The sequence below is a fragment of the Bombus affinis genome, chromosome 4, assembly GCF_024516045.1.
Source record: "Bombus affinis isolate iyBomAffi1 chromosome 4, iyBomAffi1.2, whole genome shotgun sequence".
Taxonomy (NCBI): Eukaryota; Metazoa; Arthropoda; class Insecta; order Hymenoptera; family Apidae; genus Bombus; species Bombus affinis.
Window position 1 is genome coordinate 10,442,597 of NC_066347.1, and position 16,978 is coordinate 10,459,574.

The 16,978-nt window shown below is 42.5% G+C and overlaps 1 protein-coding gene across 7 annotated transcripts in view; it reads left to right on the forward strand.

Moving 5' to 3' along the window:
• The window catches only part of LOC126915260 (teneurin-a), a 695,244-nt gene that overhangs the window by 420,736 nt on the left and 257,530 nt on the right, over positions 1 to 16,978 (forward strand). Inside the window, exon 1 of one of the 7 annotated variants that reach the window (XM_050719765.1) lies at positions 15,237 to 16,223. The exons of the other annotated variants lie outside the window; for them this stretch is intronic. Within the exon in view, the coding sequence (XP_050575722.1) occupies positions 16,184 to 16,223 (40 nt within the window). The 5' untranslated portion in view covers positions 15,237 to 16,183. Of the gene's footprint in view, positions 1 to 15,236; positions 16,224 to 16,978 lie in introns of those variants that run through there. 7 annotated transcript variants of the gene reach the window in all.

Consider the following 16,978-nt stretch of genomic DNA (forward strand, 5'->3'; position numbering starts at 1 on the left):
ATATGTACTTGCGATCTGGTGAAGTATTTAGTGGAATATATCGTTGGTACTTACAGAAGAAAATTTTTAGCGTGATATTCGAGTTCTCTCGTATTCCTGCGATTAACTGTAAAACGAAGAATATTTCGATGAATTAAAATATCTCTAAATATATAATCTCGATATTCTTACGCCAAGGAGTATCGTATTTGCAAGATTTAAAAATCAATCTGATTGAAAAGGAGGATTGTCGAAAATTGTCGAATTTGTGCTTGTCCTTCAAGCACCTAAAATTGTAATGGAGAATCAGTGTCCTAAGATATAATAAAAGTACAATCATTTGTAACAAATGTGATGGGAGAATTGTAAAAAATGTGGATGAAGTTGTCGGTGCTCCGGAAAGCCAATTGCAACTTTCCGACTTCAAATGATCATAGCGGTAACTTCGAAATGAGTGGATGAAATGCAAAAATTCAAACGCTGGTTTGAACCTTTACATTGCGTAAAGGAGAATCGATATTTATATAGTATGTAAAAACATGGCCGAAATTGTTAATTAACGACGATAAAATACTAGGAATTAAGGTAATGTATTACGATGCAAATATCTCATAAAATGTAATTATACTGGAATTTACTTCTAAGAAAAGATGAAACGTATTTCGGTACACCGTTAGCTTCATCCACGTTCTTTACAACTTTGTACCTGTACTTTTATGCTCGAGGATTTACAGAATGACGCCTTATTAGAATTTTAAGTGGCCGAAGAGGTGCAAATTTTGCACTGTTTGACCATCCTCCTCTCCAACGCGATATTCTCGAGTTCTCGCGTATTCCGGCGAGTTACTGCGAAACAGAGAATATCAGGCGACACGATATCCCTGTGGTCGAGGACGAAAAGACAGGACAACTGGTCGAGTCAGGTCGTTTCGGTGGTGGACGTCGTTCCACATGGAATTCGTTTGCGTTTTAATGAACATGGGAATGATCGTGGTGCCAGGGGCGTTCAACGTGGTGCAACTTTCGTGTCCACCTGTTTTCCGCGCGTGTCATTCGCACGGTATTGTAAAACGGGCCGAGGAAGAAACTCGTTTCCATTTTGGTCAACTTGCCCGTCGTTCGGTTCCGCTGTTGTTGTTCGACGTTCGTCGCATCGTTTCCTATCTTGCATCCTCCTCTTCTGTGGCTCTTCTCTTTAGCTCCGATCACCACGACGGATCGTTACTGCGTTCGCGACAAACCATCGCGTTGTACACTTTGCTACACCGGTGTAATTTAAATGCCAAGTTGCCAGCGAACTATTTGTTCATCTTTGATTCGATGTATGAGAAAGAAGCGAGGATTTGTTAGACGTTCGGGCTTTAATTAGCGTAGTTTGCTATAACGAGTTATATTTTTCTCATATAAAGTTTTAATGCATTCATTGCTTGCTTATGTTCTGCCTGACTCTTTGAACACGTAGTTCACATAATTTAGATTCAACGAAAATGGATTCGTCGCAGTGCTCGAGTACGTGAAATATACTTCTCGGATCGATTCAACTTTTGAAATTATAAACGGGTGACATAGGGAGATGACAAGTCCTATTTGATCTACAAAATACATATAGTGATCGTATTCTATTACTTGATGTTTGGTTACCTTCACAGGAGATGTTGGAAATGTTAATGTTGCATTTGAAGCTATGTTTGTAGAAGCCTTATCATTGATTTAATTACTATATATATATAGTACGAAACAGTAACGTTGCTTTGAAGCCAACAATGTAACTTGTTCTAGAGGAGTCTCAAGTTTCCTTTGTGAATCATGGCTAATTGCAAGAAAGGATTAGTCATCCGACAGTTCTCTACGTAAACTTTAGAGTACCACGAGTACTTGAAATCCAGTGAAAGCTATCATTGGTTAATGTTAATAATTCCAGTTCTTAAATAAGATTCGATTCTAACTAGCATCAGCCATTTGAAGTGCTGTATCGAGCTCTATTTCGTACTAATTACTGCAATCGTAGTATCGACGCCAAGCTGTCGTGTACCGCGAGGATTTTCAACGCACCAATGGCGCTAAACCTTCCCATACTCAAGTGGTCAATTCTGACTCGAGCGATTCCGTTCTATAGAACAGCATATTACACATGGAATAAAATTATAGGTGGGCGATAAGCGGAAATCTTCGCGCGAGATATCGGGAAAAGACAGGAATATGCAACTCGCGAAATGAGGTAAGGGAGGCTGTAAAATTTTGCTGCGCTTCGCAGGTTGCGCGCTCGATGGCGCGATACCAACCCAGACCAGCCAGCACTCGTCGAATTCAGTGTTATGAGGTGGAAAACAGCTTCTAAAAATAGCCGAATAACGTGTTTCCGATGCGCATTTACGTATGTGCAGTAACTTCAATCCGATTATCCGGTGAACATATTTCTTCCGTGCAGCCACTCGGGCCGGCTGTCGTATAAATTTTCTAATGCTATCTCCATAATTCTGTCTTTCCTTCTCGCGCCGTTTCCCCGACTGTCCCACGGAAAATACGTTTGCTAACGGATCGAATGTAAAAGGAAAACCGGGAACGCTTCGTGGATCTTGCTCGAACTTGACGAAACGTTGCTTCCTTTCTAGTTTGAACCGGGTCTCCGATACAATTTAAGGGAATGTCGTTCCGTGTGCAATTTTTGATACGTCGTTAACGATACGTTAGATTTATTTCCTAGATTCCGATCTTTGCACTAACGTTAACTGTAGAAACAATTTTGTACCTATAGGATTAAATTTCAATGTCCTGTTTCGTCACCAAACGTGGAATCCTAATGATAGTTTCTTGACAACATCGTGCGATCACGCAATCGTGTAACGATCTTAAGTGTCAATTACGTAATCTCGGTGATCACTCTTCCGTTTTCTGCTGACATTCAATGTCGATGTTATCGCAAAAATGTTTCACAGAGAAATGACGATTTCCTCGTTTAAAAACAAAGTTGATGACAAAAAGCACATACGCGTTAACGAAACGACTGCGATGGGAACGCATAGCAACAGCCTGCCGATATAATCTATGAATAACAATGCAAAAAGTAATGGAACGTAACGGGACGGAATGGGCGAATCTATTAGATATTCATGGCGACGAGTATAACGTACGATAAATGACCAAGAAAACAGCGTTCCGAAGGCCGGTGGAATACAAAACAGTCGACGCTGAATGAAGAATCTGTACGAAGTCATGCGAGGTGGAGAGCGTAGTGCGTGTATTGATCTTCGGGGTCCGCCAGCTATGGGGATACACGCCGTCAAAGGGGACAGAGGAAGCGGGGCAGATGAAACCGGAAAGGATGAGGTCAACGAAGAGTCAGCCGGTCCATGTCACTTCCCTCTCCGTACGTTTGCATGACGCTGTGCATGGTTTCAGGGACGACCTTGGGGATGGATCGTCGCATCCATGGAACATTACCATCCTCTATTCGTGTCCCTGCGGATGAATCGAGGAATATTTTAGAATTCGTGGAACATCGATTCGAGAGACGTTGGTGTCCTTGAATTAAAGCATAGGCAAGTTTTAAGATGAAATATACTTGGGCCATAATGATAGTGATAATGATAAGTCGCAAATTTCTATGAACATAGCTAGAAAAACCTATTTCTCTTTTGTCAGAAAGAATAAGAATCAGAGGAATTCAAGACACTTTTGTAACATAAGGTGACGACTTTGGCATTGAAAAATGTATTTTGGAAAACGACAACGTTGTTGAAAATGTATTTTCAAAGGTGAAAGAACGGTTAGCTACCCCAGCTTAATCGTGCATATACCATATGGCCGGACGCATCCGGCACGGTTATGGCGAATGCGTCTACATTCTTCCAAATTGCATCGACACCATCTCGGTCTATGGCTCTGTATGTTGGTGCGCTGACGCGATCGCTTCTTCCTCGTAGATCTGCACGATTATCGCGCCTGCTGTCACGTATGGAAGTTTAGGCAGATTTCCTTGGCAAGTGTCGAACATGTGTCGAGTATATATTACTACATTTGTTGAAGATGTCTGCTTGCAACCTACTGCCTTCGCAATTCATAATTCTTCGTTCGTGATTTCGTAGCCTAAAAAAATGCAGTTACAGTGAAACGTCATTTATCTTATTTATTTGAACATTCTTGTTACGCGAATTTATTTGTAGCCTGATGGCTTCAAATAACTAAAGCTCTACCATAATGCGAAAATATCCGCGATAAATAACAATTTGTATCTACGCCGACGATCGTAAGAAGCACCAGAACCAACTGTGTAACGACGACGACGAAATCCAGCTCGACTCCATTCAAAGCCAAAAACACGTTACATCATGATCCACCCACATCTTCCCCGACTAACTTTCATCTTCCCCGACGAATGTGTTGCGCACATCCACATAACTAGAGGAGGAAGATCGACTCGATCTGCGTGTCAGTTCGCGTTTCACGAGCATATCTGCTCAGCCGTGTTCGGATCGACGTGGGCAGCCAGAAGTCGCGCGCCCCATTCGAGGATTTATCCTCACGGCGGCGTAATCCGAGGGCCATCTCCGCTGCGCAACTGTCAGCACGAATAACACGTGTCCCGACACGTCGACGAGGCGACACGATCAAGATCTCGCGCACGTGACGCTTCCCGTTACCCCTCGAACCCATTCTTTCAACGTTTTTTCCAACACCCAAGGCGTACGCCCTCGTCGATGGAATATCGTTATCGGCCGATCGGACCCGAATAACATGCGTCGATATTAAACAGTATAAAGGACGGGGCGCAAACCAATTCTCGCGGACGATAACATCAGGGCAGTCCGGTGTCCGAAATGTCGTTACCGTTTTCCTTATGTCCCTCCGTACTAGATTCTGGTCAGAGGATGAGGATTGCTGACTTCTGGGAAGATTCAGATAACTTCTTCCACGTTTTAGTGTGTAGATCATGGATACTACGAGTTAGAAGTACTAGTTGCAATAAGATTGAACATGTACCGAGATTGGTAAATGTGTATAACCTGCAATTTGGTTTCCAAGGTACATACGAAGAATAATCCTAATTGTCTAAATTACTCCTGTATCTTTGACCCAATTTACTCACTACAAAGTGTTACTATAGTCCCTCTATTTCTTATTGCTGCAAGTATAAACTGATGTATACTCTATTTGCTCGCATATACGTTATTACAAGAAATCGTTCATAAAAGAATTTCCAGTAGGAAATAGATCGAGTCGTATCTTACATCTCTAAGGTTCTTATTCCCTTTTAACCTAATCAAACACTGTACGATACAAGCTATCGCCTGAATCAAGCCACGGCCCATTAGACACCAATTATCGGCATGCAAACCTCGCGAGACGCCCATCAACAAATCCACGCGAGTTACAAAATAAACTTTCGTAGCATTCTCCGTCAAGTCCATTCCCGAAGAGTAATCGAGGGTCGCATCGGAAATGGGCTGTGCATCGAGCGAACCGTAACGACGTAGCCGCAAGCTACGCTGGGGAAAACGTAAACAAGCGTCGAGAGCATATCAGCGTGACACAGAGCGTTGCAGGTGCGCGCGCAGCGCTTGGGCCGCCACTAATGACGCGGTACATTTGAACGGCGACAGATATCAGAGAACCGAGATAACTATGCAAAAGCTATTTGCCGGTGATGGCGGGCGCACGCGAATAAAAGCATTGCCGTTTCAGAGCGTTTCGCAGATATTCGGACCGCTATCTCCTTTTATACTGTTCGATTGCGCTACCGGTGGCTCGCGTGCATTCAGGCAACCAACATGTGCGGCGACGGACCGAACACCAGCGTTGCTCCACGTGTCTATGCGTACGCGCATAATATGTAGCTGTTCATCGTATCAGCATAGAGCTGCGTGCGTGCGTACACATACCTGAAATAATATTACAAACGGAGGTTATCCGCCGGCCACGCTGCCAGTGGTGGCGGCGGTCGTCGCGATGGGGATGCTGGCTATGGTGGTGGTGGCGTTGATGGCGTTGCTGATGCCACTGGTGGTAGCGTCGGCTGCGATAGTAACGCTGCCCATTGCTCCGCGGTGATCCCCCACTCAGCCGGCGCGGCGTAATCATTCACGCGATATTCCCGTTATTGCCATCACGGATTTAAATAATATTCCCGTTAACTGATTTTTTTAAGCAACTTCGTTATTTGTCGCTTGTCTATGCTGATTTATCAAGCACATTCTATTTTATATTCAGGATTATCTTTTGTTTATGCCCGTGATATGTTTAAACATGAACAGATAAGAAATGTAAAGTGACATTTATTTAGTTCTTTCTTTCATTTAGTTTAGTATTCATTCGCAATCTGTGTAGGTCTATTATCCTATCTTTTATCGGCTGTAGCAATCTAATTCGATTCTCTATTCAATTCTGTAATTTAATAGCACTCCACGTAAATATATATAAAATGTTACGCAATGTCTCAAATAGAAAAGCTCTCCAAGTAACCATTCACGCGCCAGAGTTCGACTCTCTCATCACCTTTTCTACGTACTCGTTTCATCAGTGGCCATGACTCTGCCATTTTCTCGAGGTTGGACAGCCTGGTAACTTTTATCGCAACGCCTTTCGCGTTTATAAGCGGGAATAAGGATCGAATGACGTTCTGGCGCGCTATGAAATTGAAATCCCGCGCGAAGTAGCCCTCACAGTCACCTCCTGCCCGTCAAGGCTGACCCTGTCACCTCGGTTATGGATACTTACGCGAAGATAGCGTGGATCGGACGGTCTAAGTGTAAAGTATATGTGTTTTTATATGTGTTGAACGTGCAATACGATGTGCGGAATGTATCCAGCCATTTGAATATCTCGTAAACCTATCGCGTGATCCTGATGTAACTTAGCAAACGTTGAAAACAACCCTTATTGCGTATGTATGGACGATATGTACATATATATGGAGCTTACATATCAGCTTATGCGTTCTGTAACAGTTGCATTGATAATCAACAAGCGATAGAAATTTGACTTTTAAATTTTAGCAATTTTTTGCAAAATAGCGCATCATACAGGATTGCCAATTCTTCTATGACCCAGATTTGGTTCCCATCGAATTCTGAATTTTTGCAAAGCTAAAATTGTCGTTGCAACGGAAGAAACGGCAAACGGATTGAATTTAATTAGAAAAATAGAAGGCGACGTTTAATTAAGAGATACAAGAGAACGCAACCAGGTAGATAATGGCGCTTTTAAAAAAGAAATCTGCAAATTGTTTTAGAAAGTGGAAGGAATGCTAGAATAATTGTACGAGGTTTCCAAAGGGAAATTTCCTTTAATATTACATAGCTGGACGCCTTTCAATTGGGCATGGTATGTCATAAACTCCGATATCCCAAATTAAATTGGAAAAGTTTCCACCTTTTTAGTCTTATAAATATAATATTTATAAATCCAACAGGATACATGACTCGATAACAAGGGGCGAAGGGAATATGTGACGGTTCTTACGAAACCATAAAAATTTTTCGCTATTTCAAGTTTGTAGAGGACGTGACAACGACGGAGATCGATTTTACTTCTTGTCATCTTCAATTTTGCCATCTAGTGAGCTTATTTTTATGGGTTTGTTGAACAACTCTCTATGGAGGAATACATTCTCCTGATGATTATGGAGTACGTTTAACAACGGCAATGAATTCTTTATTCCGCGATTAACTTTCAGTTTGCTGATAGTAATTGGAAATTTGTAGAAGTTGATTAATTGTACGAATTAATTCCCGGAGATTTTCAAATGAAATTGGTAGGTAACCTAAATTGGTGTTCAATTGTCGATTGATCTACGCAAACAAGCGCTTAAATTGAGCATTTTATATCGAGTTGTATAAATTGGAACGTATTTAATTTATTGCGTGAGAAGGATGGACCAATTCATCATGCGAATCACCGTTGTTTTGAACCTACTAATTTACTTTCGGGAATCCCTTTGTATCAATGTTTATTTTTTAACATTTTCCATACAATTTACGTGTAGTATCGAGCTCTGATTAAAATCAATCAGCATGGGAGACTCTGTATGAAAAGATGTGGAAGTTTTGAAGAAACTACGCACGATTAAACCTCTAGTTAACAGCACATTGCGCTATTCTATCGACCATCCTCTCAACCAACTGCTTCCCATTTCACAGAACCCATTAAAATCCTTCGCAACTCGTATTAATTCAGCCGTGCCATTCCCAAACGACGACAAAATTACGATAACCTAGCCGTTAATTCTTTACATCCTCCACTTCCACCTCGAGAGGATGACCGTTTGAATATTAACAGGCCTCCATCCTACCCACCTAAATTCAAAATCCCCATCACGAAATCTACCGTTAATCGTTGGAAAGCTGTGCATGGAATGTACCCCCAGCGACGGCCGCGTGTCTACGGAAGCATCCACCGGATTTCGCATTTTCCTAAAACGGAAACGAGAACAGACTCACAAGGCCGCATCTCCTACTTCAACGAACGAAGGCACGAAGACACCACGGAGGTGGTTGGCCCTTATCTTCCCTGAACTCGACACTGGTCCGTTCATAAAGTCTGCAGGTTAAGCCTGCACAGATAGTTCGAGCGATATCCTGCTCTTTCGTCACATTCACGTTCTCTCACTCTATCGAGTTCTCTCTCTCTCTATCTCTCTCTCTCTCTGGAGCTTCTCCGCGTACGATGGCTTGTACCGGCTTGACCGAGGACGTATAATCCGCTGCACATACCGGCTACAACCCATTAGTTGCTCGCCCACCCCCCAAGTTAGCTGACGTCGACGTATCCAACCCTCTGGACGAGTCCACTCTCTCGCCACTCCTCTCCCCTTTAGCCGGTACCCTTAATAATGCATCCGGAAGATGCTTAATCGAGTCTCGCAACTCATTTGTGATTCGGTGGATGCGCTCCCGTAACTCTTCTCCTCCTACCAACCAACTCTTCCTCTCGTTCTCGTTCTCGTTCTCGTTCACGCTGCGAGTCCTCGCGGCACGTCGAGCTCCGCTGTCTTTTCGTCTACCCTTCCCTTTCTACCCTACCGTGTTCACTCTGTGCTGCACCCTCCATTGGTTCCTTCTCTGTTCGCGAACTCTGTTCCGTTCTCCTCGTTCCTCTAGTTTGGTTCTCTAGTTCTGCCGCTTCAGCTTCTTTCTCTTTCGCTGTTTTAGTAGGTTCTATTCTGCGTCCCGTTTTATCTTGGCCGATGCAATCCACGATCAAAGAGAACTTTTCGCTGGGCCAGTAGCTCCCGGCAGGTTACGGCTGCATCGACGAAAGCCTTGGAGAGTCCAGGGGAAATTGAATGACCGCGACTTGCCGTGAAGTTTCGATTCGTTGATTTAATCAGCTCGCTCTGGATGGCTCGCTTTCTCTGTCTCTTTCTTTTTGCTCTCACCGGTCGGCGGAGGTCGCGTGACCCTGGCCGGGTCAATTTGATTTCCAACGCGTCACTGCCAGGTGGAATTTTGTTACCGGTTTTTGCGAGCCGTGTAATACGAATTAAGTACCGAACCGGTTCCCAGATTACGATTGTTCGATGGACTCTTCTTCCAGAGGAGTTGCGGTTCCGAATGAAGTTTCCGTGTCGTAGCTGGTATTCCATTGATCGAGATGCTTTCACGAGCATGAAGATTCTTCAAAACGTTGAGAAAGCCTTCATAAGCTGGTCGAGCGTTTTAAAAATGGGGGATGAATTTTATTTTTTTTTTTTTTTTTTTTTTTTGGTGCTTCAAGTTGAAAACGCCGGAACGTTCCTCTGTAATAGCTTTTTCACTTCAGTTAATCCCACGCTTGATGCGACGCCATAAGCAACGATGTATTTTGGAACTTTCATCGTACTTTCCTTTAACTTTCTTTCCGTTTCTCTTCTTCCCTCTGTTCCGTGTTTACTCCACTCCCCTTACACTTCCCACCCATTTCCTTTCATTCTTCTTCCTCTCCCTCTTTGATTTCTTTTATTCACCCTTGCCCAATAAACCCGCAGAATCCAATACGCTCTACTTCGAAGATTAGAATTTACTGTACGGATCGTTATACGATGAATAAACCGTCCATAAACTCTGCAAGAGACCCGCGACACCCATCCCACGAAAACCATAAAACCCTATTTCTCGCACCCTCCACACCTTTCTATATACTCGTCATTAGATCTCCCCTGTAAAAATATCCTGAAAAAAAAGGAAAAACAGCAAAAAAAGAACAAGTATCAAAAGTCGCGGAGATAATTAGCAGCGGTGAGTCGTAGATAACGAAGTGCACCGTATATACGAAGGTAATTATAGCTTCTCGTTATACGTTGTATAATAACGAGAAATGCTGTCGTTCTCTCTCTCTCTCTTTCTTTCTCTTTATCTATTTATCTATCTATCTCTATCTCTATCTCTTTTTCTCTTGTATGCATTCACGTTTGTTCGTATCTATCGGAATGCAGCGATGTCATCCGCGTTAATTGGAGATGCCGCATAGGTGCATTATATCCGCGCCGCGACGCCACGATCAACCGCGAAGCGACGCGACGTTGCCCACCATTAATTTACAAAACGATGATTAGGGGACGGTCTGGCCGATGGTTCCGAATGGAATAAATCAAGTGGTGTTCATTCGGATTCGCCGACTCGTTAAAAGGAGAGAAACGATTCGAAAGAAAAGAAGGGGAACAGAGAGAGAGAGATAGGACGAGAGATAAGGGAAGAAAAGAAAGGAAGGAAATTGGCCGATGAATATGCATAAACTGGAGGGCGAAGACACTTTTAACGATCGAGGCAAATTAGAACGTAGAGCCTTGTGAAAGTTACGTAATTTACCGGGTCCCTTGTAATTAGTGGCTCCCGGTGCAAGGCGAGGAATCCGTCGCGGCAGTGGTTTACTTTCACGGGCTACGTATCGTTGTAAGCATTAGGGCGCCGAAGGAATGCGCTAACGTTTACGTTAAACACCGAATTATACGCGCTGATGACCTTGCATCCGCGTAGATGGCATTCCACGATTCTGTCGCTTGATTTTTCAACCCCTTTAGATTATGACTGTGATCGTGTGCTAATTAAGGTGTTGGGTTACCGTAAGATACCGAACTACGTCCTTGTCTTCCGTATTTCTATAATTTATCCTGTTCACTTTTCACTTTCGCGTTTAGATAATTCAGTCAAATGAATTGAAAATGACAAACATTAAATTCTTACGAATATAATCAAGCTTCTCTGCGCGCCACGAATAAATTACTAATTCAAGTTGTCGAAAGGACAAACACAAATAATTCTCACTCACTCATTCTATTAATTATTTAAAAAAGAGAAAAGATCCACACGAGAAAGTATATAAAAATTGTAGCTTCTAGATGAAAACTCGAAAATTAAAACCACGTTAAAAAATTCAGAAACGAAGAATCGATTTTCTCGAGGTGGAGGTTTCACCGTTTCACGTTCGAATTCTATGCATTGGGGACATTTATGGAAATAACACGCGTGCACCCCTCGTGTTCTTTCCTCTTTCATCCCTTGCCGGTGCGCGGTCAATTTTCCAAAGTAATGTTTCCAGTCGAACAGGGACCCGGTTTCCGTGTAATTTAAACGAAATCATAAAAGTGCGAATTTCCAGCGCGCTAAAAAATCGCGGTAGGCGACGATGAATGACCGCCGTTTTACTTTCGTTATTTTCCAACCATTTCGCCGTACTGACGTCAAACGTCCACGCTGTTACAGCCCTGGTCTTTTTATCTGCAACTGATCTGTAACGTATAAAACATTGTTCGCTGTGCTGTTTGTGTTCCATCTATTTCGTTGCGGTTTGAATTGGAGTTGGAAAGGTTGCAAAGCTGTCTCACATGATTCAGACAATTTTTATACAGTGGCGAGCGTACAAATAGAAAACATTTTGGTTCGATAACGTGTGTGAAATCCCGTGTAATATTTGTCTCTAGATTAATATTGATATTAATAACAGACGAATAAAGCAAAACCAAGGAAACTTCGAGAAATTGAAACACCAACGAGTAATAACAGCTACAGATTCTTGGATGAAACTACGTTTCTTTATCTACCTCATCGATATTACCGTTTCCTTGTAAGTACAAGGATTTCCTCCTTTTTCTCTCATTTCTTTCCCTTTTTTCCTCTTTCGCTTTTTTTTTTATTTGTTTTGTAACGAGAAACGCGAAAGAAGAGAGGCATTTTTTATTGCAACTGAATAGAAATATCAGCCGGTTGAATCTGGAACGTGTTGCGCTCAATTTTTGAAGAGTTCCATTTTCACAGTAGGCGAATGCAAACCACCGGCGGGCCTCTCCAGCGATGCTTACCTCAAAGGATATTTTTTGATAGTTCCGAAATATTCACGGGAAAATAGTTCATCCGTTACCGCGGCAGTCGGACGAGAATGGCCGCGAGTTTTCATAAAGAGGACGCGCGCCAGAGAGAGGGCTGCGCTACGCGAAACAGAAAAACTTTGAAACGCGTGTACGATTTCTTTTCGCGCGACGATAGAATTATTGACACGTGAAAAGTCCTTTAGCGAGCTAAAAAACGTGGATATTACCATATGCATAGATATAGTAGTATTATTTTTACTTCTTTTTTTTCCTCTTCTTTTTCCTTTTCCTTCTTTTTTTTTTTTTTTTTTTTTAATTTATGACACCAGCTATAGCGAGCCTTTGCAGCAGTAATTGTTATCTAGAGAGAACTTCGTTTTCCATGAAGTATAGAAGTATTTTTGATACCATCTACAGAAGTGTACATAAATTTTTTTTTTTTTTTTTGTATATATATATTTTCAATATCTGCCGATCGAACTATTCACCATATAGACAATTTATGTTAAATTTATATTATTATATATTAGAAAACACTCCTCTGTTCTATACGCAATTTTATTCTTTCGTTCTCTTCTCTTTTCGAAATTTAAAGGGCCACGTGAACTTGGAAGTCGATTTCTAGTCACCCCGTGCCATACATATGCGTAGAGTCCCCATAGAATAGTCGCATTTTTATGGCGACGCGTTTCCAGCGATTCATTAATTGCTGACCTTGTTAGCGTAGCATTGTGAAAGCGATGGCGGTCCCATGACGATGCTTGGGCCGCACCCGCGAGACTCCCACCGACCAAGGGGACAAAGCCGAAGAACAGAGAGAGAACTCGATGCTTGGGATCGGTGGAAACGAACGAGGAACGAGAATCTCGCTTGGCATTGTCATGCATTCGGCCCTGGCACGTAATAATGCCTGCCCTCCTTTGTCGTTTATGCGCCCTCCTGTTTTCTGGTTCTCCCCGGTCACGATCGCACTGGCTACCATTGCCCCGTATACCCCGTGTTTCCCGGCGAACGATCCACCCTCGTTCAGATCAACAGAAGAAGCCTAAGGACTAGTTTCCCCTGGAATTCCAGAATTTTCTTCCAAAAATCTATGGTACATTCGCCTTTATTTTATCGTTGATACTGGAAGAATCTTGATATATGAAGATTCTTTTTCTGCAAGGAGATAATAAAGAGAGAGAGAGAGAGAGAAAGAGTATGTGTGTGTGTGTGTATGTATGTGTGTGTCCTAAATAAAATGTACCGACAAAGGTATTTTTGATGGAAGCTTACTTCAGTGCAAAATAGAACTTCGATAAATGAAATTTATATAATCGAGTCTTGGTTGAACACTGAAATAAATTGTGTAAAAATAGCCTTTGCTGCAAGGTCGACAACTTTATGATTTAATTATTTTAACGACTTTAATGTAATAGATAGTATACTACACATACTGATGTCTTTTCTCTTCTTAATGGAAGAAGATATCAAAAATTCATCTTCATTTATCATGTTTTTTTTACAGTAATAAAAGAAAGTATTATTTTATCGCGATTGCCATTACTCTGCTAGCCATCTCAATAAGTGCTCAATAAATACTACGCACTCGATGTATCGATACCATGAATTCGTGAACAGCACGTACATTACGAAAGTTAGTAAAGAAAGGCCCGGTTTGGATACGTTTGGCCAAATTGTAGAAGAGTGTTTTATCGGCGATAAAGACGAAGAAGTGTCGTATTCCCGAGGAAGTTGAGCTCTCAGAGGCTGCGTATCAGCGTGAACGTTCGAAGTAGCTTCCTCTAGTGGGATGCAATATCGCCCGGTGGATTGCCGGGCATGATCGAAAGTTCTTGCAGTATTCCGAATTGTGTAACAACCGTCTACAGTCCGGATCCTATAGTTTGGTAATTGTCCTTCCGTGAGCAAGTTGTTTGAGATGTCCTCGAGTGAGGATCGCAGTCTGAGAAGCATGCAGATCGTGCAATTGATTCGTCTTTGCCGATCTCACAAAGCTCCGACGCCTTTTGTTAAAAGAGTCGCTACTATACGAACTAGTTGCTATGAATTGATCGTTCGTTTATTATAAGAAGTTCGTTTATTATTGAAGATTTAATTTTGAAGAAACCTTTCGTTTTCATTGATCCAATTAGTTTAAAGGCCCAAAGTTAAATTCATTGTCAGTTTTCAACCATTTCTTTGAAGTGGTTAGAGGTAGTACTTTTTCAATAAAAAACAAACAGGAAAATATTGGTATGGAGATCGAGATCGACAGCGAAAGTTAAAAAAATTTAGTCAGTTTTTAAGAGATCGCATTTTATAACTTGCAATCCCATTCCTTCAACATATCAGACTAATTGTCACTCGCTTCACCCTGACATCTAATCGAATCTAATCTAAAAATTCACCTGACTCAATCGTGTTCATCCTATCTCTCTTTAAAATCGTTTAAGTCAAATTAATGAAACGACGTAGGGAAAATAAGCAACATAAGAAAGACGAAGACGTAGGAAACACGAAAACATGCATCTGAGCCTAATCTAAAACTCGCTTCCCTCAATCATACATCTCTTCTTCAAAATCATCGAAATGAAAGTAACGAATCGGAACAGGAAAAAGGCAATGCGAAATAAGAAAGACGAAAATGAAGAAAACACGACGGTACGAATGTTGGAGCGGCCGCGGCGTTCTGACGAGGGACAACTGGGCCAATCGATACCGCAGCGAGCGACGGTGGGTCGGGGGCGGATGGGAGAACGAGCGGCGGCAACGGTGGCGGCGGTTGTAGGCTGGTGAACGTTTGCAACGCGTACGATGAGGACCGTAGATTTTGGGGGGTTGTAGGTGGCAGTAGGCAGCAGCAGGATGTTGCGGGGGTGTACTGCGTGTCGACGCTGGCGCGACGACTGTGATGGCGCCACCGTCGCCACTGGCTGCGTAGCGTGGCTGCCGCGCGATCAGCCTACTGCGCAGACTCGCGTAGCGGACCAGCGTTTTCCACCACAATGTTGTTGGACCTGTCGTTTTGGCCCGTGTTTCGATTATTGTTGATATCGTCGTGTCGCCAAGAAAATTTCTATCGCGTCAATCGATTCGCCGGTTGACGTTTCGTTCGTTTTCTCAGTTTATCTCCTTCTCTCTTCGTCCTGATTACACAGCCCGCCGGCTCGGCCACGCGAGCAACCGCCACCTGGTCGCCGAGTGTTGCATACGTATACAGCATCCCGTTAAGGCTTTCACTTCTATCATAACCTTAAAGTTCGACTCGAAAACCTCGCGCGAAAGTTCGAGTGCACCTCACGAGTGTATTGGCGATTTACAACACGAACACGGCTCTGATACATTGTGTGTGACTGTGTAACCGCGCGTACACGTAAACAGTGCCGTCGGCAAAGCAGTCGAAGAGCCGCGCGTCGATAGATCAGTTGGTTTGACAGCCACGTCGAAAATTAGCCGCGTCGTGCGCGGACAAGGTGTGTCGAGGTAAGCTGGCGCCGATTTATCCAGAGTATCATCGAGAGTATTATTTACGTTGGTCTACATACGACCGACTTACGTTTCGTTGAACTATGGGACGAAGGGTGAAAGGTAAACGACCGTCGTTTCGTTCAGCGATCGTCGTGTGACTTGTTTACGCGTTTTTGCCTTTCGTAGCTTGCAACTCGTTTTGACTTCGTTTGTCAAACCTGGAGTCTGGTATTGGGGGGAGGGAGATAAAATCGTGGCTTCCGTGGATTTAGATAAAGTGTTACGATTTGGAAACACGGACGAAACTATATACGGTGCAGGAAGTGGCGAATGGGCGGTCTCGCGACTGTTTGAGATGGAAGTGAGTAATAGCTGAGTAAAGTGACCGCTGTATTGGTTGTGATGATCATCGTACGGCCATAAACTGTCGCCCGAGTGATTCAATTGCTACCGCAAGCTGACCCAGCAGCAACGATGCATCACTACTATACGCAAGAAGACATAGACCGTGTTGGTAAGTGGAAGTTGGGTTAGGTTAATGTTTACCAGTTTGCCTGCGAGCCATGCTTTTAAATTTAATATAAAAAACAAGATGAATTGTTGCATTTAGCAAAATTGGTTGTTTATCTTGGGCGAGGATAATTTATTTGTGTTTTTCTCTTTCTTCAATTTTTATGTTTGAGTTGAATGTTTACATTGTAAGTTTGCATTGTGTGTTTATTTCTTTCTTTCTGTGAAGAACTTTATTTTATCTCTACGTTAACCTACAAATTGCCTAAATCCAAGTAGGAAATCCAATATACGTAATTACGTTTAGAAAATATTTAACAGCATCTTAAGCTAAATGAAAAGTTTTTTTCAAAATAATATATTTTTCCACCCAACTGTAATTTAACCTAAAAATTCACGGAAAACGGCAAGGTATCTAACATAAACCACACCTTTCATTTACAAAATATGAAAGTCAATAACAAAATTCTACAAGCTAAATGATTAACCAATCATACAAATAATTTACTATCGTTAGCGAATTCATAATTGCCCGATGATCGTCGTTGAACGATCGACCGTACGTGACGAGGTTAGGTCAATAGGTCCACTTTTAACTTTGACCCAAAACTGCACCTGTTAAAGGTGATACGAGAGAGCAACGGACGCTGTATCGAAACACCAGTACCGAAATAGCTAGCGTTGCTAATTATTCGGTGGAAAAAGCGCCAGCTGGAGAATTGTATACGATTACAAAGTTTGTCGGGCTGGGCTCCTTAA